At 45.1% G+C, this 26,818-nt stretch overlaps 1 protein-coding gene across 1 annotated transcript; it reads right to left on the bottom strand.

Annotated features, from left to right (window-relative positions):
* GABRP (gamma-aminobutyric acid type A receptor pi subunit) lies at positions 428-26,657 on the bottom strand. The gene is made up of 10 exons (XM_005694522.3): positions 26,513-26,657; positions 21,587-21,683; positions 20,747-20,865; positions 16,360-16,427; positions 15,296-15,513; positions 13,591-13,673; positions 10,331-10,468; positions 9,728-9,880; positions 9,100-9,287; positions 428-2,354 (listed from the first exon to the last, which is right to left on the bottom strand). Exons 2-10 carry the CDS (start codon positions 21,637-21,639, stop codon positions 2,052-2,054), a joined length of 1,323 nt encoding a protein of 440 aa, XP_005694579.2. The 5' UTR covers positions 21,640-21,683; positions 26,513-26,657; the 3' UTR covers positions 428-2,051.

Raw genomic sequence — 26,818 nt, 5'->3', positions numbered from 1 at the left:
GAAGACGATTTGGAAGGGAATCGAGGACATTTTTTGAGAAGTAGGTCTTTCAATACCACCAGGCCTAGCTGTTTAACTGCAAAGCAAGTTAAACAGTGTCAAAGAATGACACTATTTCATGAGTGTCTACCTTCCTCAGTAGGAAATAGTAGAGGGGGGTGTGTGTGTGTGTATGTGTGTGTGTGTGTGTGTGTGTGTGTGTGTGTGTGTTTGCGTGTGTGAATATATATGTGTATGGTTTAGGGTGAAGGGAATATGGGGATGGAAGAGTGTGAGTCCACTGAGTTTGTGTTATGATGAGCAACTTTTCCAAATGGGATTTTAAACATATTCTATAGATGACCACTTGACTTGGTATGTAGCTAACATGATATATTTATTTCAGTTTCACATCTTTATACCTTTTTCAAAAATTAATGCTTGACTAGAGTTTCAAAACAGGTATTTCCTTTCAATCTTTATTAAAAAGAATCACAAATATTATTGAACCATAAAGTTGCATCCACCTCTTTAATTCTTCCATTCCCATCAGAAACATTTCGTTTAAAAAGCTCAGTTGATCAAACGCATAGAAACTGAATTGTTAGCAGTATCATAAAGGGGGAAAGAATGAGAGCCTATGTTACAGGGATAGGAGAGAGATGATCTTCCAAAGCCACAGTTTATTTCTGAAAGGAAAAGTAAATGGATACATTTATTAGAAAAGGACGCTAAAGAATTAAAGATGGCAAGATTCTTTTAAAAGATTGGGCCTTTATCACGGCACACCCACAAATTACCATTTATGGTACTGTCGGCTGAGCTAGGCCAGGAGGCAGGGATGCACCTAAGATGCTTCTTTGGTTAGGGTGAGAGTGGCTGGGCTTGGAAAAAATAGCTCACCTGTAGCATCTTGCTCTGTAACAAGCTACTGACTTAGAAAGCTCTGGACCCAGGATCAGAATTCTCCTACTGAGGCAGGATAAGCCACTCAAAGTAGTCCAGCTAGAAAGATCAGGTGTCTGAGCAAGCCACTTGTGATAAGCCACTTGTTTCTGGGTGATGCAGCTCATTATCTATTATAATAAGCATCCTTCCTTGTCATTAGAGCATAGGGATAAAAGCTCCTCATGGAAGGATGCAGGGGATCCGCTGCTGCCAAACTGTTGCTCAGCGTCGAAGCAGCAGATAGAATTGGACTTGATTCTGCAAGGCTTCATGACAATAGTCTGTATAAAGACTCTTAGAATAAGTTTTTTAAACGTTCTTCCATTTTTCCCATGATGTGGGGAAACGGCTTCAGCATTGTTTAGGACAGGCTTGCATATAATAGTAAAATGATAAGACATGTCAAATGGGGGAATGAAGCCCAGGAGCTCTCCCAGTTTTGGGAATCCACTGTATCTTATAAAAGAAGAGATTTATGTTTGAGATTATTGGTCCACTAAATTTTTCTTCACTTATATTTGATTTTCAATGGTAGGACTTATTGGAATATGCGGACAGTTCTGCTGTGTCAATAGATACTATATTAACAACTCATCTTGGTATTTACTGCACTGACTTTCAGTTAATTTACTTAAGCCCACATTTAATTTTAATCAAAACCAAAAACTAGAAAATGTTACTCCCCAACTAAGCAACAATGTATTTTTTTAAGCACTGTAGAGATTTAGTAAATAGCATGTGTGATTAATTTAGAAACAACCTCTGCCACTTGACTCAATACATGTAATAGCTTCCTTTTCCTTTTTTGTATGAGTTAAATGAAGACCAGGGAGCCACTGGGCAGTCAGTCCTGAGTAAGCTTGTAATCTTGGGCTCCATAGGGATGTCTTTCATAAAAATAAAAAATAAATGGGTGGATACTTCTATTAAAAGACATAGTGCTAGGACTTCTACACAGCTTAAATAATGGTTGGGTGAGCCATTCTTTGAGGAGAAACGCTCAAATGTTATTTTAGTCACTTGTGGCACCATTAGTTTAGGGTGCACACTTGGCTTAGAATATCATTTACCTTATTATGTTGCTTTATTGATTATCTTTGGCTTGCAAACAGTTCAACATCTTCTCAAAAATACATATAGTATGCCCAGTAAAATACATTGGCTAGCATAAAAATCAAAGGAAATAGTAGTTTGGAATATCGATCAACATTACTAGGGTTTTGAATTGTGAAATAATCAACAATCCTGCCCAGCTTATCTCGGAAGACAAACTTGAACTTGTCACTGGTTTTCATTGTCAAGTCGCTGTAGTCAACGTTATCTCCGGAAATTTCAATGCTGGCAAAACTGATCTTCCGTTTAAAGCTGGAGATGGAGCTGTTGATGATGTTAGTAATATTGACTTCTTCCACTTCCTTTGCTTTCCCCTAGTTCATAAACACGATGGTTAGTTTGACAGATGACTTAGCAAAATAAGTAAGTGGGTATTTATATACGTGGGGCTTCCCTGATGTCTTAATGGTAAAGAATACACCTGCCGATGCAGGAGAGATGGATTCGATCCCTGGGTCAGGAAGATCTCCTAGAGATGGAAATGGCAACCCATTCCAGTATTCTTGCCTGGGAAATCCCACGCACAGAGTAACCTGGAGGGCTATAGTCCATGTGGTCGCAAAGAATCAGACACGACTGAGTGACTAAGCAACAACAATTCATATACTTAGAGGTCTTAATATTGAATAATTAGGTTTAGGAGAGAGCAGTACTGAGTGCCTTATATACTGGCTGGTAAAGCAAGACTTGGCAGTCTGATATCCTGCTTATAGGCACCTGTCTTTAAGTCATCAGCTTGTATAATGGGGAGAATAGCCATTGCCCATTTTAGATGTGCAGAGCCAAGTGTGTGTGTGTGCATGTGTGTGCTCAGTTGTGTCCAACTCTTTGTGACCCCAAGGACTGTACCCCACCAGGCTCCTTTGTCCACAGAATTTCCCAGTCACGAATACTGGAGTGGGTTGCCATTTCTTTCTCTAGGGTGCTAAATGATAATTGCTCGGGCTTTGAAGATAACTGACCGGGGTTCAGATCCCATTCTGTCTTTCACTATTGTGACATTTTAGTCACCCCAATTCCTTTAGAACTCATTTTCCTTGCCTGCAAAATGTTGATGACATTAATACCCATCTCTTGAGAGTGATGGGAAGATTAAGTGGTATAAATTATGTAAAGCATTTAGTAGGTGTTTGACGGTTTCCTTCTATTCCAGGGAGAAGGGAGTAACTGATTAGGGAAGTTAATAGAAATCAGCAGTGTCTTAAGGTTTTTGCCACACAAATAGAACTAATGATGGTTCTTGCAACCCCATGGAGTTGCCATTCTCCACCAGAGCTGGAACAGCATGGCACGTGGACTGGAAAGAAAGCTCAGCTGTGGAACGCAGAGGCAGCTTGATCCCAGGGCAGAGCCTGGGTGGGGTGATAGCCGCCGTTGTTGATTCTTCTCCAGCAGCACGTCAGAAGCAGCCCAGGCCTCTGACGATGGCTGGTACACCATAGCTCACTACCCCCGGTCCCCACCGAGAGTCTACCCGGGTCCTCGCTTGCCCTCGCTTGCCCTCGCTTGTCCAGCAGGGCTGGGGGGGCAGAGGCTGGAGGAGTGATCAGCCTCGAAGGGAAAGGGGACCTGGACCCGAGGTTACACTCGAGCAGAGCAAGGGCAACAGCTGCTGGTACCGCCCAGATAGTACATCAGAGAGAACGCGGACCTCTCACTGCAGCCTGCCCAGCCTATAGGCCTCCCTTCCTTCAGCACCTCCCTGGGGCTGGGAGAGGGAAAAGCATACATTTAAAAGGGATAGAGCCAGCATGGGCCCAATCCTCAGGGCTTCTGCTCCAGCAGCTTGGGATCAGAGCCCACCCTAATAGGGTAAGGAGGGTCACCGGGCAGAAAGGAAGTCACACCTCACACCGGGCTCTAGCTCTAGCCCCTCTCCAGTCCCACCTTCCACCAAGGGGACAGCTGCCAGCACATGCTGAGGAAAGACACGACTAGCTTCCACACCAAGTTCAGCTTTCCCAGCAAAAGCACTCTGTGTAGGGACATATCCACATAAGGCCTATGCAAGACCGCAATAGGCAGCTGTTTCACCTGAATTCACAGAGGCAGAGAAATTTAAGCAAAATGAAAAGTCAAAGAAACTGATCTCAGTTGAAAGAGCAAAAGAAATCCCCTGAAAAAATAAATAATGAAACAGAAATAAACAACATCTGATAAAGAATTCAAAACATTATTATTAATAATGCTAACTGAATTAGGGAAAAGAATAGATGAACATGGTGAGAATTTTAACAAGGAACTAAAAAATATTTTTAAAAAGACCCAATCTTAGGAATTCCCTGATGTCCAGTGGTTAGGACGCCACACTTTCACTGTCGAGAGCCTGAGTTCAACTCCTGGTCAGGGAATAAGATCCCACAAACCACACAGTGTGGCCAAAAGAAAAGAAATGAAGAATTTAATTCTGAAGGAAAATGCACTAGAAGGAATGAAGCAGACTAAATGATACAGAAGAACACATAAGTGATCTAGAAGGTAGAATAGAAACCACCTAACAGAACAGCAAAAAGGAAAACAAATTTTAAAAATGAGAGCAGCTCTGGGATAATATCAAGTGTATCAGTGTTCACATTATAGGGGTCCCAGAAAGAGAAGGGGATAGAAAATGTACGTGATGAAATTATGACCAAAAACTTCCCAAACCCAAACAAGGACCAAATATGTAGGTACAGGAAACACAGAGGGTCCCAAGCAAGATGAACTCAAACAAATTCATACCAAAACATAATTAAAATGCCAAGTGTTAACGATAAAGAGAGAATTCTAAAGGCAACAAGAGAAAAATACAGAATCATATACAAGGGATCCCACATAAATCTGATTTTTCTGCAGAAACTTTGCAGGCCAGAAGAGTGTGACATTCAGTGCTCTAAAGGGTAAAACCTGCAACCCAGGTTATCCTAGATTATCATCTAGAATTGAAGAAGAGATAAAGAACTTCTCAGACAAGGAAAAACTAAGACAATTCATCAATAGTAAACTTACTCCAAAAGAAATGTTATAGGATTTTCTCTAAGTGGAAAAGAAGAAAGAATCTGTAGGAAAGGGATAATCCTAATCCCTTTACTAGGAAAGGCAAACAAACAGTACAGTAAGAACTGAGGCTCAACCACTTAATTAAGCCAGTGTGAATATTAAAAGACAAAAAAATTGTAAAAACAACTATAACTGTGAAAACCAGTTGAAGGACACATGCGATGTAAAATATGACATCAAAAACACAAAGTGCAGGGGTCCATGGGGTCGCTAAGAGTCGGGCACGACTGAGCGACTTCACTTTCGCGCTCTAGAGAAGGAAATGGCACCCCACTCCAGTGTTCTTGCCTGGAGAGTCCCAGGGACGGGGGAGCCTGGTGGGCTGCTGTCTCTGGGGTCGCACAGAGTTGGACACGACTGAAGTGACTTAGCAGCAGCAGCAGCAGCAGGAGAAGGGAGTGAAAAATCTAGCTCCTTTACAATGTGCTTGAGCTTAAATTACTACCAGTTTAAAACAAGTAGATACCACAAGTCAAAACCTAGAACAGATACACAGAAATGAAAAAGAAAGGAATGTAAGAATGTTGTTAAAGAAAACCATCAACCATAAGAGAAGAAACAGAAAAAGGAAAGGAACTGAGAAAACCAAAAAAAAGACCAAAAACAACTAGAAAATGAGTAATAACATGGCAGTAGGTACATAACTGTTAGTAGTTATTTTATTTTTTATTAAACTTTTTAATTTTGTTTTGGAGTATAGCCAATTAACAATGTTGTGATAGTTTTGGGTACAGCAAAGGGACTCAGCCATACATGTACATGTATCCATTCTTCCCAATTCATTGAGCTCCCTCCTGGACACACTGCTATATTTAAAACGGATAACCACCAGAAGTCTGCTGTAGAGCACAAGGAACTCTGCTCAGTGTTATGTGGAAGCCCGGATGGAGGGAATAGTTACTTTAAATGTTAATAGACGATGCTTCAAACAAAAGACGGGGTGAGTGATAGAATTAAAAAACAAGACCCACCTATATGCTGCCTACAAAAAAGTTGAATGCACACAAAGACTGAAAGTGAGGGGATGAAGAAGATATTTCATGCAGACAGAAATGATAAACAGTCAGGGTAGCAATACTCATATCAAACAAAACAGACATCAAACAGTCTGTAACACAAAACAAAGATGGAAACATACAGTAATCAAAACAGCATGGTACTGGCTAAAAAAGACATACATCTCAGCAGAACAGAGTAGAGAGCCCAAGAATAAATCCACTTCATAGTCAGTTAATCTATGACAAAGGAGCTGAGAACATATAATGGAGAAAAGCGTTACTTCAGTAAGCACTGCTGGGAAGACTGGACAGCTACATTTACAAGAATCAAATTAGAAAATTTTTATTTAACTTTAAAATTAAATTAAATTTTAAAAATTATAAAATTAAATTTTAAAAATTGTATAAAATTTTGTATAAAATTTAATTTTATACAAAAATAAACTCAAAATGGATTAAAGATCTAAATGTAAGACCTGAAACCCTAAGACCCCCAGAAGAGAACATAGGGAAAATACTCTGACATAAATCATAGCAGTATTTTTTTGGATCAATCTTACAAGACAAAAAGAAACAAAAGCAAAATTAAACAAATGGGGCCTAATTAAACTTAAAAGTTTTGCACAGCTAAGGAAACCATTAATAAAATGAAGCGACAGCTTACTGAATGGGACAGAACAGCAAGAGGTTACTATCCAAAATACATAAACAGGTCATACAGCTGAATATAAAAAAAAAAAACCCTATCAAAAAATGGTCAGAGGACCTGAAGAGACACTTTTCCAAAGAAGACATACAGAACGACTACCAGGCAAATGATACTTGACATATCTAATTACTAGAAAAATGAAGATCAAAACAACAATAAGATATCACCTTGCATCTGTCAGGACGGCTACCATCGAAGAGTCTACAAATGAACATTGGTTAGGACATGGAGAAAAGGAGATCCTTGTACACTGCTGGGAATGTAAGTTGGTGCAGTCACTATGGAAGACAATATGGAGGTTCATCAAAACACTGAAAATAGAATTACCATAAGATCCAGCAATTGCACTCCTGGGTATATATCCAGATAAAAATACTAATTCAAAAAGATACATGCACTCCAATGTTCAGAGAGGCACCGCTTACAACAGCCAAGATATGGAAGCAATCCAAGTGTACCTCAACTGACCAATGGATAAAGAATATGTGAGATACATATCTATGTATATATATATAATGAAATATTAGCCAACCATAAATATGAATGAAATTTTGTCATTTGCAGTCATGTGGATGGATCTAGAGAATATTATGCTCAGTGAAATAAGCCAGAGAGACAAAGACTGTGTGACATCACTTATATGTGAAATAAAAAAAATAAAACAAATGAAAACAACTAGCAAAACAGAAACAGACTCACAGATATAGAAGCAAACTAGCGATTATGAGAGGGGAAAGAGAAAAGAGAAGGGGCAAGACAGGGGTGTGGGACTGAATGATTTCAACTACTATGTATAAAATATATAAGCAGCAAGGGCAAATTGTATAGAACAGGCAATAGTAGCCATTATTTTGTCATAACTTTTAACAGAGTATTATATATAAAAATAATCATGCTGTACACCTGAAACTCATATAACATTGTAAATCAACTCTACTTCAATTTAAAAAATAAATTTAATTTAAAAAATAGATTAACTTAAAAAAAAGAAAGCCTACAGGGAGTAAAATAAATGAAATACATATTCTTCGGCTGGCACGTATGATCATTTGCCTTTAGTACTTGAGTAATATGACTGTGTGAAACATTGTTTATGATAGTCGAGCACAAGAGAAAAGTCAGCTGGATCTCTGGGCTATTCTGAATCCTCCTTTTCTCCCCATTAAACCTTGTACAGTCCTGGCCCTTTGCTGAAGGTGGGCAGCTCTTCTGCAGTGGATCCCTATCATTTTTATTTTTAGCAGGAGCTTTAGTATGCCCATGTCTATCAAATTGGGCTTCCAAAAAATCCCACGGTTCCGTGAGCCTGCAGAGAATGATAGTTAAGGGCACGGTCCGTTGCCCACTGCAAGTGGGAATAACAGGTGTGTCAGACTTTGGAGGCAAGCAGATTTAGGTTCGAATCTCAGCTCTGCCTTTTCCTGTCTTTGTCCTCTTGCATGAACTACTTGTCTTCCCATACTCAGAACCCACAACTGTGAACATAGGGGTGGCCTCACTGAGTTGTTATGAGCATTTTTCACAGGTCTCTACAGATGGTAAAGAGTCCGCCTGCCAATGCGGGAGATGTGGGCTCGACCCCTGGGTTGGGAAGATCCCCCGGAGTAGAAAATGGCACCCCACGCCAGTGTCCTTGTCTAGAGAACCCCACGGGCAGAGGAGCCTGGGGGCTACAGTCCATGGGGCCACAAAGACTCGAACATGACTGAGCACATGACCACAAGCATTTTAAATGACATAATATTTGCAAAGAGCTTGTGACTGTGTCTGGCCCATACATGCTCAATTGATAATAGTCATTATTATTATTATTCTGAGTGATAAGCCATGGTGTTTCACTGCTAAGCCAGATAATGAGTCCCTCCCTGTTAGCAGAAAAATATGCTAATCATGAAATTTGCCAGTTTAATTTTTCCATACATTTTTCTGGAAACCATTGCTTGTATAATTTGAGAAAACAAAAAGGCAACAAAAGAATAAATAGCAAATACATATTACTCTGGAACTTATAAGCAGCTGGTCATGTTTCGTTTGATCCTAGGTTTTTCATGGATGCTTGTTCTCGTGGCTGGGATTTTATGTTGCATACAGATAACAGTTATTTTCTGCTAGGAAATTAAGCATATTAATATCTCATTGGCAAAAAGAGTAGTCTTTTTAAAAAGGTGTCATGACTGTCAGATTCCCCCCATGGAACAAGGATGAGAATCACTGGTGCAAAGTGAATCCCTGGGGGTCAGGAACCAGGTCCTGGTCTCGACAGCCCAGTATATGGCACAGGTGATGAATTACATAGAGCCCTCAAATTCTTACCCGATCTTTGGCTGCCATCTGCTGTAAGGAGCTGTAGTGGGCAACTGCATATTCCAGGAGGGCCCCAAACACGAAGCTAAAGCATATTCCCAGGTACACATCGATGGCCTTTATGAAGCAGTTGGTGTTCGGGAGAGAAGTACGGGACCCAATCATCAGTGTGGTCATTGACAATACAGTGGTCACTCCTAGGGAAAAAGTGAGCAATGTACCCACGACAGTGGTCGGTGCACCTGCCTTCACCACCTGGCAAACTGTCTCCGTTCAAGAGCTGGCAGCATGGGGACAGGACTCAGAAACGGGACAGAGCTCATTCTGAAAAGTCTGTGGGCTTCTGGGAAAGAGTTGATTTGCCCTTTTGTTCAGGTATGAGCGATATGACTTTCTAAATATTTCCGTCTTCTCACTGGAGGGAGGCGTTCAGTAAACAAAATAACCATTCTTCCTTATCTGTCACTGTAAAACAAAGTTTAAAAATACACTATTCCTAATGAGGTCTCTCTCTCTCTCTCAAGAAACCAGCTCCTAGAACTATCCTGCGAATATCAAATAAAAGAATGGCAGGAGGTTAAAAAAAAATAAGACCTGATAACCCAGTTCTTAGAAATCTCCCATTGGAACTACTTACCAATGCAGGTTCTTGCAGGAACTGAATCAAGGGAGATCCAAAACGAGACCCAGGATAACACCACCAGGAAAGTGGAAGGAACGTAGGTTTCCAAAATGAAATACAGGACATTCCTCTGAAGCTCAAACTGCAAGACCAGTCGTGTGTAATTTCCTGATAGAATGAACAAGGGATAAGAGATCAACCCTCCTCAATGCATTCCCTGTGGGAAGTTTAACTTGGCTGTATTTGCCTTAAACCATCCATTGTTCACCAAAACATAGTTAATAATGAACTGCCATTATAGTTTCAGTGAAAGAAATTGTGGTTGTATACGGGAGTGCTGATGCCCCCAGCCATGAGCCTGTTCTTGTGCCTTTCTCTGTCACAGTATTCCTGCAGCATCACCGCTGGTTTCCAGGATACCTGCTTCACTAGACTGCGAGCCCCTGGGGGACCGTCTCAGTAGTGGCTGTAAGGCAGGCAAAAGCGCCAAGCCAAAATGCTGGGCACATCACAGAGGGTTCTTGGGCCCAGAAGGGGCCAAGTGAAAAAGAGGTGATATTTTGGACTCAGAATACAACTAGGCTATATTGCTCTTGTGCAAACTGTCCTATGAGTTACCTGTTTCTTGCTGCGACCTGGTAACTGAGGTGAAATATTGTTGTATGGTGTACTGAGCAAGTCGCAGGTTCTCCAATCCCCGCACAGAGTCGTTCCCTCTCAGCCAGCTGAACTCTACGTCATTCCCATCGTAGCCCCCTGCCGAGTGAAAGGGTACCCTGATCAGTGCAAGAAGGTGGCAGACTGAACTGGTCTGGAAAACGCTGAGGCAGAGACGACAGAAGCTCGGTCCTGATGGTGCAAGTCCAAGGATGATCCCATGCGAAACCTGGCGTGATTTCTCGAGTGTGATCACAGTGTGTGCCCAGAATGAGACGGCCTGCTAGGGCTTACCACCGTCAGTGAGGGCCAGTTCTGTGCTGAGCATTCTATACACCTAGCAGATGGTAAGTGACTAGAAATGGCCTCAATCATTATTCAAATGATATTTTTTGAACACGTATCTGTGAACTCACAAAGATCTATAGTAGCTATTGCCTTTCAGGACAGTCTAACATTTTGGAGGGGATTCTCAGGGACATTTGGTCTATTCATATTTTCATATTGGCATAATACAACAAAAAAAGAACCCCCCAAAACTTTCAGCCATCTACTTTATTGATGTCTGCAAGCATAAGTATTTGATAAACCTCAAAGCAGTTTTACTAATATAGTTGGTGATAGTAATAATAGCTACCTTTTATTAAACATTTACATTAAGTCCTTTACATATCATGTCTCTAAGATTCTCACAAGCTTGCAAAGTAGAGCTATATGTTTCTTCATTATTTAAAGCTTTTTTTACATTTTATGAAATTGAAATGGATCTCACAGTTGCTATATATTAAGTAGAGCTTAGAGCTTATGTTTTTTTCTGCAGTGTTACTATTCAATAAATGCTGTGCCTTAGAATTGAGGAACTGTCATGTTTTGCCCCTTTTATACATGAGAATGATCAGATTCAGAGAGACTGGATAACTTTCAGGATAGCAAAGCAAATGAGAAACAAACCAGTATTGGACCTCAAGAAAGTTTAATACCAAAGCCCATGGATGATGATGATAATATCTATCACTTAGTAAGCAATTACCTTTCTAAGTGCTTTACACCATTATCATCTCATTTAATCCTCAGATGATACCTTTGAGAAGATAGATGAGTGGTTAATAAGCACATAAAAAGATTCTCAAAATCATTAGTCATAAGGGAAACACAAATCAAAACCACAGTAAGATACCACTTCACATCCACTAGAATGGCTGTAATTAAAAAGATAGACAATAATAGATGGTGAGAATGTGGAGAAGCTGAATGTTGCTGGTGGAAATGTAAAATGGTGCAACCACTTTGGAAAATGGTTTGACAGTTTCTTGAAAGATTAAACATAAATTTGACCCGGCATTTTAGTCCTAAGTAACTATCCAAGAGAAATCAAATCATGTCCATAAAAGGACTGGTACAGAAATGTTCACAGCACTGCCATTCATAAAAGCTGAAAGGTGGAGACAAGTCAGAGCAACTTGTACTGCTTGTATCATTTTGTCTGGCATCCCAAAGGGAAAAAGTATCTAAAAAAGTAAGTTGTACAAGCCTCTACTCAGGTACTTTGCTTTCATAACTGATGGTGGGGTTGTTGTCCAGTCACTAAGTTACGTTCTAGTCTTTCTGACCCCATGGACTGCAGCACACCAGGCTTCCCTGCCCACCATCTCCTGGAGTTTGCTCAAACTCATGTTCATTGAGTTGGTGATGCCATCCAACCGTCTCATCCTCTGCTGCCCCTTCTCCTCCTGCCCTCACCCCAGCATCAGGGTCTTTTCCAGTGGGTCGGCTTGTCGCATCAGGTGGCCAAAATATTGAAGCTTCAGCTTCAGTATCAGTCCTTCTGATGAATATTCAGGACTGATTTCCTTTAGGACTGACTGGTTTGATTTCCTTGATGTCCAAGGGACTCTTAAGAGTCTTCTCCAACACCACAATTTGAAAGCATCAATTTTTCAGCACTCAGCCTTTTTACAGTCCAATTCTCACATCTGTACATGACTACTGGAAAATCCATAGCTGTGACTATATGGACCTTTGGGGGCAAAGTGACTGGTAAATGCTCACAATCATTACCTTCTCATTGCTCTTTCCCTGAGTGGATATGGGCACTTGTGGCATGGTATCAATTCTTTTCTAGGGGTATCATTCAGGAAAAAGCCCTTGGTGAGCTTTCTGAACCCAGATTCAGTGAAAGCTTCCTCTGCTCAGTGGGGACAATATTTGTGCAAGCAGAGTGCTGGAGTTTCCAGGAGAATCTCACTCCTGAGATTTGAGATGAGCACTGCCACCCGTGGAGGGCAATTGCTCTCTGTACATGGGGCTGAAAATGAGCTCTCTTTTTGTTAACCTCAAGTTTTAGTCTGCCTCCAAACAGCTGCATTGCTTCAAGAAGGCTTTTCATGCATTTAGTCAATACGGTAATTAATCTGCCTGCCCTAGTCTTTAATTAAATGTCTACCTCTGAAAAATGGCTGCTGTCTCATAACGGTTCTGTTTCTTGGATGTTGGCCACTAGTGTCCTCAAGAAGCACCCAGTGGTTCCCAGAGCTTGAGTACAGTTTTTCCTCCTTGTGCAAGCCATGCCTTGACGCCTTAATAATTGCTGTCTGTGGCATTTTCTTCCTAGGACTTGTATCACAGGTGCCACCTCCCCGTGGTGGGTATTTTGGAGTGGTTTACTAAGGAACCGCAAGATCACTCACAGGGCCAGGAATTCATCTGACACCCATCAGCTCAGAGTAAATGCTCATTCTTCATCATAAGCAAATCCCCAGGACGCAGTTGAGATGTCCACTTACTGGCACTATGCTATCAAGCTTTATGTATATCAAATAATTTATTCTAGAAGTTTAAAGCAGTCTTGCAATAAAGGTCAATGATTGTTTTGTATATCTGCCATTTCTTACTTCTGCTGTGCTCTTCCTGGCTTCCATGACTTAGTAGTTCCTGAGACTTCTTCCGAGGCCTATTGACTCCTGTTTGCTTTGCTGTCCTGCCTAGTTTTAGCTGGAAATACTTGGTGCCAATGCACAGTGGTCCTCTCCCAAAGACATAATGTTGAAAGGTTTATTTTTGAAAGTCTCTAAATCTCTCTGGACATACACCCAGAAGGGATGAACCTATTGTCATCAGCATCAAGGAGAGAAAGTCTGTTATGAATAGGATACTCCTCACACATACACAGATCTAAGGCACCCCAGAAACTCATCTAAGGGGCCCGCATGATGTATACTCACAGCTCTCTAGTTGCAACTTGCATGTCTGTGTGTCCATGGGGTATTTAGACAGGTCCATGTTACATGCAACAGTTGTTGTGATTCTAAGAAAGGAAAAAAGGATTCGTAGAGAGTGTTATAAGGATGCTATGGAAAGTATACACTCCCTCTTAAGGGCTACTCCAAGAGAACTTTCACCTTGACTCTTAGAGGGAATGTGTGACTTGGTGCCTACATTCAAAGCAGTCCTGAGTTTTTCTGCACTAAGCAATACCGGAGAGACTTGGTTAAAGCCAGAGTACAGAGTGCAGAAAGTTAGAATGTTGGCAATTCAGAGACAAACTTGCAACAATATCACAAAACAGAATCATTCATTGGCTTTTTTGAGATGCTTCTGCATCCAGTTTTTTCTGGGCTCTGAGAGTCAATAACTTGCCTAAGGTCAGAGAGCAGGGACTTGCCCTAAATCTGTCTGACTCTAGAGCCAGGCTATTAACCATCATCCATTGTTTGTTATCCTTGTACAGCACACTCACACGTGCTGTGGGAACGCAAGGGAGGGGCACCTTAGTATTAACTGGAGTTAGGGTCAAGGGAGAGGTCTATTGGACATCTTGAAAGAGGTATTGAGGTTTAGGCTGACCTTTGTGGCTCAGCTGGTAAAGAATCTGCCTGCAATGCGGGAGACCTGAGTTTGATCCCTGGGCTGGGAAGATCCCCTCGAGAAGGGAAAAGCTACACACTCCAGTATTCTGGCCTGGAGAATTCCATAGACTGTATAGTGCACGGGGTTGGACACAACTGAGCGACTTTCACTTTCACGAATATTTGGTCCCTCTGTGTGTGTGTGTGTGTGTGTGTGTGTGTGTGTGTGTGTGTGTGAAGTCGCTCAGTCGTGTCCGACTCTTTGCAACCCCGTGGACTATAGCCCGCCAGGCTCCTCTGTCCATGGTCCCTAGCCTTCTACTGAAGGCCTCCAGCAGGGTTAGGTTTGCAGTCATTGTTTAGCCCTGGCAGAGGCAGTGGTGAGTCCTCTGCCTGTAGGCTGCCCCAGGGAGCACCTTAGGGGCATCTTTCCTGTTGCCGCCAAACAACAACTTGATGAAGCTGTGAAGGGTGGAAGGAAGTTTTGGCCTTGGGGATTTGAAGAAGGGGCAAAACAGAACCCATGACTACAGGTGGTGAGGCTTTGGAGGACTGTACTTTGATTTTCTATCTGTACGAGAACAGCTCACCTAAGTAGAGATGTATTCTGTAGCCACCAACTGCCCCGTTGCGCCCAGGAAAAGGAAGTTTTTTGAATCACCTCTCTGTCTGCACTTGCTCTTCCCCTTCCCTCTTCCTAGCTAACTTCCTCTTACTCTTTAAGACTTAGCTTAGAGTCCTGCGAAAACCTCCTCTCACATCACCCTGAACCACTGTCTACTCCCGCCTCAGGCCCCCAGTGCCCTGACATCCTTTGCTTATGCATCTGTGTCAGGACAACATCTGATTCAGCCCCACGGCCTCAGCATCCAGCACAGGCCTGGCACGGAGCACGCATCCTCAGCAGAGACTTGTTGAGCCAAACTGGACTGAGAAAGGGCCCTTCTGCTCTGGGGACAAGGACCTAAGAAGGCAGGCCCACGAGAAGGGGAGGTGGTTACTTGAAGACTGGTCAGAACATCCTTTGCCTTTCCTCCCTGCTTTTTCCCCCCCAACCCTGAGGCCACAGGTGCCTGGTTACCTGAGGGCATACAGGACTGTGCCGTTGGAGAAGAGGCGGATGAGTCGGTTCCCCACAGTGACTTCGTGGAGGAAGGACTTCTTGGACTCCACGATGTAAGTGTCTGGCACCCAGAGGAACTCCACTAGGCGTGCGTCCAGAGTGAAGCTCTTGTTGCCTTCGAACACCAGCCGCTGGTCCATCCAGCGCTGTCTGAGGTATATGGTGGCTGTGTAGTCCTGAAGGGCAGCCGGGGAGAGGAAGTGGACGGAAGGAGAAAGCTCAGAAAATGCAAGGAAAAGGGTCACGTCTTACTTCCCTCCCCACCTCCACTGAGGTCAAGAGCACATGCCACAGCAGACCTGGGTGAATGAAGCTTGCCTTGAGGTGGTGGCCTGCAGCAACATGAGAACAAAGCACCTTATTTATTCCAGATAACACCCACTGCCCAGAGGGAGCTGCACCGGATATGTTCAGGGCCTTAACTTACTTTCCCTTGATCACAAAGGCCACACTAAGGCTTTCTCAGCACCCACTGCCCAGAGGGAGCCGCACCGGATGTGTTCAGGGCCTTAACTTACTTTCCCTTGATCACAAAGGCCACACTAAGGTTTTCAAGGCTTTGGTGTGCTAAGTGCTCAGGTTGCCCACTTTACCTGCAGTCTACAGTGGACTCTCATGGCAAACTGCCTGCAGCGTCCCCCTGTCTAAGACATGTTCTCTTAAGTGAGAGGGTGGTTGGAAGAAGTTACGTGATTGTTGGTTTTCATCAGCTTGTCTCCTGCTCTGTGAGGAGCCACGTGATATTTAGGCTTCCTCCCTGCCTTTCATTTTTCCCCATTCTTACCCCTCACCCAGCACACCCACTCCCTCATTTTTCCCCTCCTAGCCTTTGAATCCACTTTTCCTCTGATACTCAGAAGATTTGTTTTACAAGCATCATCCACTGTCTTGAGTTTCGGGATAGGTCTCCAGTTCCCGCCATTCCAGTAAGTCTCTGTTCTGTTTCGCGTAGCTAGAACGGGTTTCCTCATAAAACACAGGAAAGGGGCTCAACGGGTGGAAGGCGAGGGAAGCACACGTACCATATTACTCTCTGAAATACTGGAAATACTTGCAATGTCCAGAGTCAGTGCTATCTGAACAGGTTCTCCTAAGAATGGAGAAAAAACAGAAAGCCTTACATAGAAATATAAACCGATTTGCTAACGTTAGCACAGCGAAGAAATATATAGTTATATACATTAATAATTAATAACATATATATAAGAAGTATATGGGCTTCCCTGGTGGTGCTAGTGGAATGAATCTGCAATGCAGGAGATGCAAGAGACGCAGGTTCGATCCCTGGGTCAGGAAGATCCCCTGGAGAGGGGAAAGGCAACCCGTTCCAGTATTCTTGCCTGGACGACAGAGGAGCCTGGTGGGCTACAGTCCAAGGGGTTGCAAAGAGTCAGATAAGGTCTTGAAGAGTCAGACACAATTGAAGCAACTAGGCAAGTATGCACATAAGAAATATATATATTAGAAAATTTAAAAAGTAACAGTGACCTATTGCAAAATTTTAAACAATTTAGAAGCTTATAAATAAAAGGTTAATTTCTATCCTCCCCCTTGCAGGAGAAATGACTATACAGGGTGTGCCTCCTTTTTGTATGGAAAAGCAATGCACACAGATACACTTAGCTAAACACACAGAGGCGAGACCACACTATAGTCATTAGTGTTGATTTGAAGGAATGGAATGGTATCTGCTACTTCTTACTTGGAGGACTTTTTCCTATGGTGCTTGTGAGGGACTCATTTATTTAGAAATGTAATAGAGATTTGGGAACTTGTCAACCAAGTAAATTTACCACCAGATGGCATTCAAGACTACTCATGGTTGAGCTTGCACTCACCTCCTGACATCTTTCTCCTCTCCTTTGCTCTCCAGGAACCTTAAACTATTTAGAATTGCAGAACCATCCCCATTTGGTCTGATGTGCAGATGCTGGGCCTCGATCCTGGAGCCTGGGCAGATGGGCCTGACTTCTGAGGGTGCCTGTCTTACCTCTCGAGTGAAGTAAGAAATGAAGAAGAATGGGAGCCACCATTCTCAGTGGCCAGGCCAGGAATGTTTACTCTCCCTGAGACTAGAGATGTGGAACGCAAGTCCAGGAGTCAGGAAGATGTGAGTTTTGATCTGGAAAGTTAGCAGACCTTTCAGAACTGCAGCTTTCTCACCCGCAGGTTTGAATAATGCCAATGACATCAGAGGGCCATGGAGAAGGTTAAATGAGAGAAGATGTGTGGTAGCTTCTTTGCAGGGTGGTGTCGAGCCAGAATATACGCAAAGTGGCTGCCTAGCCAGACATACAGAAGGTGCTCAGAAATAATTATGTGTACAAAGCCCCCAGCATGGTTTCTATCAGGCAATACCATGCACTCGGTAAATATTTCACTTCCCTATCCCTCTCTTCCATGATCTTAGCTAATTCTGGAAAAGAAACAACTTTCCTCACCAGGTTAATAGGTGGAAAGCGTTTACTTGGGATAATAACTGGGGGTACCTCAGGGAACTGTGCCAACACATTAACTAGGGAAAGGAGAGGTGGAATTCAAAACACTTCACCACAGCAAACTGGGAAGAATCAGAGAGCAGCCTAATTATTAATTGAAGGAAATCAAGCTGCAGGATATAGGTAAGAACTTGGAATTGGAGTTTTAAAGCCAGTGCGATTAAAAATAATTAACTGAATACTTGGTGGGAAAGGGGTAGATCTTTTAGGGCAGACCCTGGAAGGTGCTGAAGGAGTTAAGGTGCTAAGTGGCTCTCTGCCCCTCATGGCAGCAAGGTGTTGCATCAAGAAGAGAAGCTTAGGGTCAGAGTGGCCACATCACAGCAGTGTGACCTTGAACAAACTGCTAAACCTCTCTGTTCTACAGTTTCTCATCTTTAAAAAGAGCTGCTAACGTCGGTCATCAGGGTGGGGTTGGGAAGGTCACGGGATCTGTTGTAAGAGCTTGGCACGCAGCAGGTATGGCTCAGCACTGGTTGCCATCCCCGAGGAACATGGAGAACCAAAGATGTACAAGCGCTTCAGGCTCACTGTGGGTTTTGTATGTTTAGTTTGTTTCTAGGTAGTCTAGTCCCGGCTTTTTCTCAGTTGGCTGCTTTATGGACCAGAGTTTGTTCTTTCTTCCCTGTGAGTTAGAAAAGTGAGCAGTGCCACCAGAGGGCAGCTTTCTCCTAGGAAACAGGTCAAGGCCAGGTCCTGGGCAGAGGCTTGCAGACCCGTGCCGCCAAGCTCAGTCCCTGAAAAGCCCTACGGAGGTCTGGTCACTCAGGGACCTCAGGGTCCTAGACCTGGGTGGACAGACGTTACTCCAGAGAACTACAGCCCCTCCGTGGGCCTGGAGGCTGCCGCATACATGTAGGTTCTGTCAGGAGGCAGAGTGCCAAAGGCTCATGACAAGGGGTGGGGGTGTGCCTCCCCTTCCTTTTGGCTGAGGACCCCTTGCCCCATTTCCACCCCAGGTGGGTCTGCGCCTCATGTCCCTGAGGGCCACCTCAGGCTCAGAATGGGTATGTTACCCAGGGACTCTGCACCCTGTTGGCCCACAAGCTAGCAACAAGAAGAGCAGTGTTCTGGCCCAGTTGTTTGGCATTTGGGAGGCAGAGACGTTGTTCAGCAAATCTCACCAGATGTGCACACTCCCAGGCTCATCATTAGCACTCAGCTGGTCCTGGGAAAACCAGGGCAGGTGGAAGCCCCCAAGGTCCCTTAACTTAAGGACCTCAAATCCTAAATGTGTGGCCATGAGGTTGCGTCTCTCAGATCTCCATCTGAAGGAGTGTGGGTGGCCCCAGCTGCTGTGCTCTGAAACCTTTCACCACACTTGTTCAGCGGCCACACTTCCCATGGTCTGCATCCCACTGGGGCCTGAACGTGTTAGGAATACTAAGGCAGGCCTGCTCCTGGGAGGCACAGAGATAGGAGACTCCTGTGATGGGAGCTTCCACTCAAGGACTCCATGGTGGACTTTCCAAACACGCTTAGAACTGCACTGTGGTCTAAGGCACCTCCACAAGCCTTTCTTCCCTCCCTCCCTTCTTCCCTTCAACTTTCCAGCTTCTTCCTTTTCCTGCCCCATATTTTGTCATAGATATGGCCCCAATAAATATCTTGCAAGGATAATCCCCTCTCATTGTCTGCTCCTCAGAGGACCTGGACTAACCCACTAATCCAAATCTGACCTGAGAATTTTATTAATATCAACTGAAGGGAGGAGCAGGAAGGCAAAGGGATTAAAATAGATGGCGTCTTAATGATACATTTAAACACTTCACTCAATCCTCCCTGTGAGGTAGATGATATGCCCCCTAGCTACAGAAAGCTAAGATGCTTGCCCAGCAGTTGAGCCAGGAGCCAAACTCAGCTTTATTCAATGCCAAGGCTCTTTCTACTACTCAAGGTAACAAGACATTAGTAACCACATTGTTCAGTCTTGCATTTTACAAACAGAGAGGCTGAGACCCTGTGAGAAGGAGGTAGGTGGTGGCCTCATTCTTTCCATCCTTGTCTCATTTTTCAAGATATATTAATTGACAACTTGCTACCTGTTGAGCACCGAGATACCACTGGGGCTAGTGAAGTAAATAAAGCAGGATTTCTGCAAGGGATTTCAGCCTAGAGCCAAGACGGACATAAAGCCAGTGACAGTATCACCCGGTAACAGCTATGATTTAGGTGTATGTTCAAAATAAAGTGTGAAGAAAGGGCATGAGGCCTGGAGGAATCTGTGTGGGCTGCTCGTAAGAGGAAGCCTTTGATCTGAGACATGAAGGAAATTTTACTCCTGGCATTTTACCAGGAGTCAGATTGGAACAAGCTCTTCTTGGCAGATGAACAGTCTGAGCAAAAACCATGGAGACCAGAGAGGCCAAGGAGGTCTGGGGGCACATTATATAAGGGCATAGCGGGGAGACGCTGGGGAGATGAGGTTGCCAGACAGATAGAGGTGGGGCTGGGAAGTGCCGCGTGTGCCACGCAACGGGCTCTGGACTCTAGGCTGGAGATACTGGGGAGCAGGAAGTATTCTGAGCAGCAAAGGGCCCAGGTGGGTGATCCGAATGGCAGAGTAGAGGGTTAGTCTTGAGGTGGCAGGCTGAGGCCAAGGTGAAGAACAGCTGGAACAGTCCTGGTGAGGCATAGTAATGATACCAGAAGTGCGGGTAGAAGGCAGACAGTGGGTATGGGGTAGTGGGGAAGCTCTAGTAACCTCCCTGGGGAGGAGGATTTCTGTATCCTGCAGGGGGAGAGACCAGAGAAAGTGCTTTCTCCCAAGCAGCATGAAAAATAATTGGCAGCTGCCAATCTGTTAGATCAGAAAAAGCAGTCGACTACAGTCTCCTGAAACCCTCGTCTGCATATTATCTCTGGTCCTGTTCCTTTTGAATTGATGTCCTGGGCAAAAAGAATGACCTACCGCCAAAATTGGGCCTGAGAAACTTGTTATATCCTGCTGTGAGATTCTCAAAGCCAGGCAGGGACAGCTTGTCGCTTCTGCTGACCTCAGTGTTAAACTGATTCCCCTGGACGCACGTCCTGCAGAAGAAAACAGGTTTCTGTGTACATGTGTGCTGATGTGTGGACCAACATGCATACGTACAAACTTGAAGCCTGAGCTTGTGTTTGCACGTGTGTGTGTGGTTATACGGGCTTCCAGGCGGCTCGGTGGTAAAGAATCTGTCTGCCAGTGCAGAAGACGCAGGAGACACAGGTTCGATCCCCGGGTCAGGAAGATCCTCTGGAGGAGGAAATGGCAACCCACTCCAGTATTCTTGCCTGGAAAATTCCATGGACAGAGGAGCCTGGAGGGCTGCATGCAGTCCGTGGGTTGCAAAGAGTCAGACACAATTGAGCACGCAAGCACGCACATGCGTGTGCTTGCACTTACGTACCATCAGCGACTCTTCCAAAGAGAACCCTCCAGCTTTCAGCTGCTGAATTACACGTGTCTCTATCTCACCCCACTTTGTTATGCGTTTGCCATGTGTCATAATGTCGTGGTAATTTGGAAACACTCAAAACCTTCCCCCCAAAACAAAAGGGATTTATCCACCTCTGACCATTTTGGAAGCTTGACTTCTCCAGATAGAAAAAAAAAAAATGGCATGAAACTGTATGTCCTGGTGCGTCAGCGGGGTGAAGGCACTAGGTTTTGTCTTGTCGTTGGTAAGTAGAAAGGACTGCCACCCCCGCCCCTCGCCGTGTGCAAAACACAAAGCAATTCAGACCAAGGCCACTGAGGGGTGGCAGAGCTCACCGTGCAGAGAAGAGACTCAGACACACGAAGGTCAGGTGGAGACTGCGCCTCATGTTGGGGAGCTGCAAGTGTAGTGCGAGGCCGAAGTAGAAGCCACCTGGGGAAGCAGATGGGGCAGGTGGGAGGCAGCCAGCCCCCGGAGGGCGCCTCCTCCCAGCCCAGCTTTTCCCTCCTGGAGGGTCAGGCACAGTCTCCGCCTCTGTGGGGAGCAGCCTCTTCCCACACCCACAAGCAGCTCCTCCCTACATGTCATCCAGGAATGCCTTCACTTTGGAAGATCACATTTTCTTTTTCACTTTTTAAAACTGGAATATAATTCCTTCACAGCGTTGTGTCAGTTTCTGCTGTACAACATCATGAATCAGCCACATGTATTCATATATCCCCTCCTTCCCGAGTCTCCCTGCCACCACACCCCCACCCCACCCCTTGAGGTCGTGACAGAGTGCCACACTGAGCTCCCTGTGCCACCCAGCAGCTTCCCACCAGCTATCTGCCTTACACACTCTAGTGTATATACATCAGGGCCACTCTCTCAGCTCATCCCCTCTCCTCCCCGACCACTGTGTCAACAAGTCTGTCCTCTACATCTGTGCCTCTATTCCTGCCCTGCAAATAGCTTCATTGGTACCATTCTTCTGGATCCCATATAGATGCATTAATATATGATATTTGTTTTCCTCTGACTTAATTCACTCCGTATGACAGGCTCTAGATTCAGGCATATCACTTCAGTTCACTCAATTTCATTGGAGGATCACATTTCAAATAAAGGCTGAGGACTTGTTTAGAGAGCGGTTCTCTGGAGCAGAAGTGTAGCTGGTGCGTCCTGAGGTGCATGTGTGGAGAGCCCCAGGACAGTGCTCACCCTGTCCTTGTCCTGATTTTCCAGGAAGGATATCCCAACCACATACTCCCCTCCGACCATGCCGTATATAGAAGGGTCTAGGCCCGTTAAGCAGGAAATGAGAACTTCCCGAGGACTTCCATGGGCCAAGGAACACGTTAGGTACTTTCCCAAAGATTCTCCTCATCTGTGCTCACAATGGCCTTGTGAGATGGGCAGGTTTATCCCCGTATTGCAATGAGAATACAGCGCTCCCAGAAATGTCTCTGTGCTGGTGGATGTCAGAGAAGTCTTCACAGATAGGGCTGGCAGCCTCAAGACCCAGTCACGGGCTGCTCTCCATCCCTGGACCTGCTCCCTGGTGCTTTGAAGCTGCTTAGCCCGTGCGAGTGAGCATCGTGTGCGTGCAGAATGTCAGGGGAGGCACGGCCTAGGGGCTGGCCTCCTCGGTTTGGGGACTGCTGTCAGATGTCTCTGGGAGGAGCAGGCACCCAGGCGGGTGAGCCTGTGAACTGTCACTCTGGGGACAGCAGTGGAGGTCCTCAGGGCAGAGGCGGGGCTCAGGTCCCAAATTTGACCTCTTTGGTAGGTTCTGCAAACAGGTCACTTTCTAGAGTCTTGCCATGCTGGGGCTCAGGGTGCAAATCAGCCATTAATTAACATCAGTTACAAAACAAGCATGTGTTTATTCTAGGAATGGAAATGAACTAGAGATGTATACAGTCAAATCTCAGTGATGTGTTGAAGTAGGTGTATCAGTTTGACACACGTACCACTAGGGTGGGAGATGTTGATGGTGGAAGAGGCTGTGTATGTGTATGGAGCTCAGTTTTGCTGTGAACTTGAAAGTTCTGAAAAAATTAACTCTTAAAAAAACAGTGTAAATCCTTTCCTCACTTCTCTAGTCTCATACATCCAAGATAACAATTGTTAATGGTTGCTTTACCCACACATCCACTATATTTTAATGTAGACATACATCTTTGCATGAAGAAAAAGATTTGAAAGCAAAACTGGAATGATGGCATACAGTTTTTGCTACATACATTTTCACTAAATAATAAAAGCAAATCTTTATTAAATATTGAATGCAAGCTTGTACTATGCCAAGAACCTCTTCAATCCTCACAACTTTTTGAGGTAGTTACAACCATTGTCATTTTACAAATGAAGAAACTGAGGCTTAGAGATGATAGGAAAATACCAAGGTTATATAGCACATGAAGAACAGAACTGAATCTAGGCAAGCTGAGCCAAGCACTTTTTTTTTTTTTTTTAGCATTTTATGGGTTTTTTTTGTGTGTGTGTGTGTGTGGTTATTTCACTTTCATATTTCTTAAAAACATTGAAGTATATTTGACCTACAAGTACTTTTAATCACTCTACCATGGCACATACTCTTTCCCAATGTCAGTGGGAACTTTCCATGTCATTCCTATAGATCTGCCTCATTCTTTGTCATGGCAACAAGATATTTCATAAGACTAGTGTACTAACATTTATATAACACATATCCTATATGGTTACTAAGCTATTCCTGAATCTTCTACTGTTACAAAGCCAGTAATGAACATCTCTGCGCATGTGTAAACTCCTATAAATCTGCACTCCTTCATATTTCCCTGCCTCAGTCTTTTCCTGCTCCTGCGCCAACAATACCAGCCATAAAATCACCATTATCGATCCACCAACGTTCGTAATCGCACTTCCTCCCTTTAGTGCATCTCCCCGACCCTTGTCCTTCCTCTTAATCCCAGCGTCATGTTTAAGAAGGTCCAGGGAGCACTTCCATGCCTTCTATCCCTTCATTCAACTTTCCAAAGGCTTAACGGGATCCTCCTATGAATCAGACTCATGTGAGGCCCCCCAAGAGCTGCGGTCTGCTGGGGAGAGAGGAGTGTGAGCAGTGAAAGAGACCGGAGTTCCCGGCGACTGCCCTGTGGCAGGGGCCGAGGTAAAGGGATTCAGAGGAACACAAAGGAAGTGCGTGGCCAGCTCCACGGGGGACGGTGCACAGCGCTGGGATGGAAGTCACAGAGAGGGTCATGGGCCCTTGAAGGATGTGTGTGCCCTTGCCAGGTGAATGAAGGAGGCCGGGGCCCTCCAGATGGTGGGGACAGATGTGGAGGCTCGTCCATGGACACCCTGCTACTTACTGCACTCAGTCTCTCCCTGCAGCCCATGGCCTCTGACAACTTCTTTCTAGTCTGGCCTGAGTTAGCTCCATTCTCATCTGGGATACGTCTCAACTCTTTCTTCTCTCATAAGGTACCACCCTCAGTCAAGTCAGTTAGAAACACCCAGTCTTCAGCTCCAGGACTCCAGGTGAATCATGCGCTTCCTGTGGTCAACCCTAAGTTAGGAAGAGAGAGTGTCTGGGCCTGGGGCCTTTGAATCTGCTCCAAAGAGTCCATGCTCTGAGAAGCTTTACCCAGGCTAGACTTAGATGTGTGATCCCATCTCACTCTGCTTGCTCTGGTTACAGTGCTGAAAATGTGTCATTTTATAAGGGAAGAAAGGAGAAAAGGAGAAAGCCCTCTAAATGCCTGCAAGGTGCCACTCTTGGTAATTAATCTCATTTAATCCTCACCAACTGACCCAGTAGGTGTTAATTTACAGAGTTGACTCTCAGGTCAGTGAAAGGTTTTGACTGAGGTCGCATGGCCATTAAGCGCCTGTGATTTGAACCCAGGTCTTCCAAGCCCCTCTTTTATGTGCCATATCTGGGCCTCAGGTCCTGGAGCTGAACTAGGTTCCACCAAACCCATCTCTGGGATAGAGTACCGCATCCACAGCACGGCCTAAGTGGCAAGTGCGGCTGGTGCCCTCGTCCCGTGTGGCAGAGGCACCAACCCTTAGGTGACGGTTCACGTACCCGCCTGCCTGAATGGAGGTTTGGGCTACCAGCTGTGATACAGACTCTGGGAATGGTGTTTGGCAGAGCTGAGCACTGAACCTCCAGGGGGTGGTGCCCAAAGGGTTGTCTTGCAGCCACAAGACTCGAAGACTCTGGCTGGAACCGCCAGCCTTCTGCATCTGTAGGGAGCATGGCACTCAGGCACGCATACCCCCCTGAGGAGGGGCAGTCCATGCACTCTCACCCTCCTGTGAGGGGACCTCTGCCAAGACCCAGCTTCCACTGGTAGAGCCTGAACTTTGGATTCAGGCACCCCTGAGTGGCTTAACCTCTCAGAGCACTGGTTTTCTCACCTAACAAAAGGGAGTAGAAAGCACTCAGCAAACGCTTGCTTCCATCCTCCTCTACCTTCTCCATCTTCCACAGGGACTTTGGTGCCTCCACGTGACTACAGGAATCCAAAGCTCAGGCTCTTTCTAACACACCCAGGGTGTGAGCTGACCGGAGTGTCGCTCCGAGGGCACTCAAGTTGGCATCACCTCAGGGAGGACAGTGTCAGACACAGGACTTCAGGGTCACCTAGGTGACTGATGCCCCCTTTTCTAGGTGGGCTCTGAGAAGCAGTTGCTGTTTAGTTGCTAAGCCATGTCCGACTCTTTGCGACCCCACGAAGCAGAAGCAGCTCCAGTACGTGCTGGTTTCCACTCCCATTCCCAGAACTGCCATCACACAAAGACTGTGAACTTGAATATGTCATGTGAGCCTCCTTCCTCCATGGGCACGGCGCTCCTGTCATCGGTCCCTTCTGCATAGACAGAACCATTTGTTGGAAAGCAGGTGTGGCACCTGAATTAGGCTGAGGTGAGCAGAGACATTATCACCACAGGCCCACCTTGAGAAATCACAGAAGCTGGACTTGTCCAGTGTGTGTCCTGGGCGGCAATACAGAGAGGAAGTCCTGTGGCCCTAGGATCAGACCAAAGGTGCTCTAATCTTGATTCTGTGCTTTCTCTGAGACTGTTTAACTTCTCCCTGAAGTTTAGTTCCCTCCACTATATTAATAAAAGGAAAAGTTTCTAAGACAACGGTGAGGCCTCGTACAAAGGAGGTGCTCCACAAATTCCAGACCCAGCCCCCTTCCCCGGGTCCCTGCCGGGCTTAGATTTGGCTCGCCTGCCCTTTTCTCGCTCCAAGCACGGAGAGGGGCCAGCAGCTTCCTTACCAGTCTCCTTCCTCTGTTAGTACAGGGCCTTCAGGTCTTCAGGCTGGGCTTTCAAGTAGGGCATAGTCTTCCGGGTCCCTGAGATTCTTCCCATCGTCAGCCCTGACCCCTGGGATCACACAGCCACTCTCAGATGGAGTGGCTCTCTCTGCGGGAAAGAAGAAGCTGCAGGACCGGACCCGGCAGACGGCTGGGTGGAGCCTCTCACAGCTCCTCCCCCGGGCGGGGCTCTGAGGAAGTTCCAGGTGTCTGTGGGAATCCTCAGCTCTGGCTAGGGCTGCTGGCTGCCAGGGACTTGATTCTGAG

The sequence above is a fragment of the Capra hircus genome, chromosome 20 (assembly GCF_001704415.2).
Source record: "Capra hircus breed San Clemente chromosome 20, ASM170441v1, whole genome shotgun sequence".
Classification (NCBI taxonomy): domain Eukaryota; kingdom Metazoa; phylum Chordata; class Mammalia; order Artiodactyla; family Bovidae; genus Capra; species Capra hircus.
Note: the sequence above shows the minus strand (reverse complement) of the source record. Positions and strands in the feature narration are given on the sequence as shown.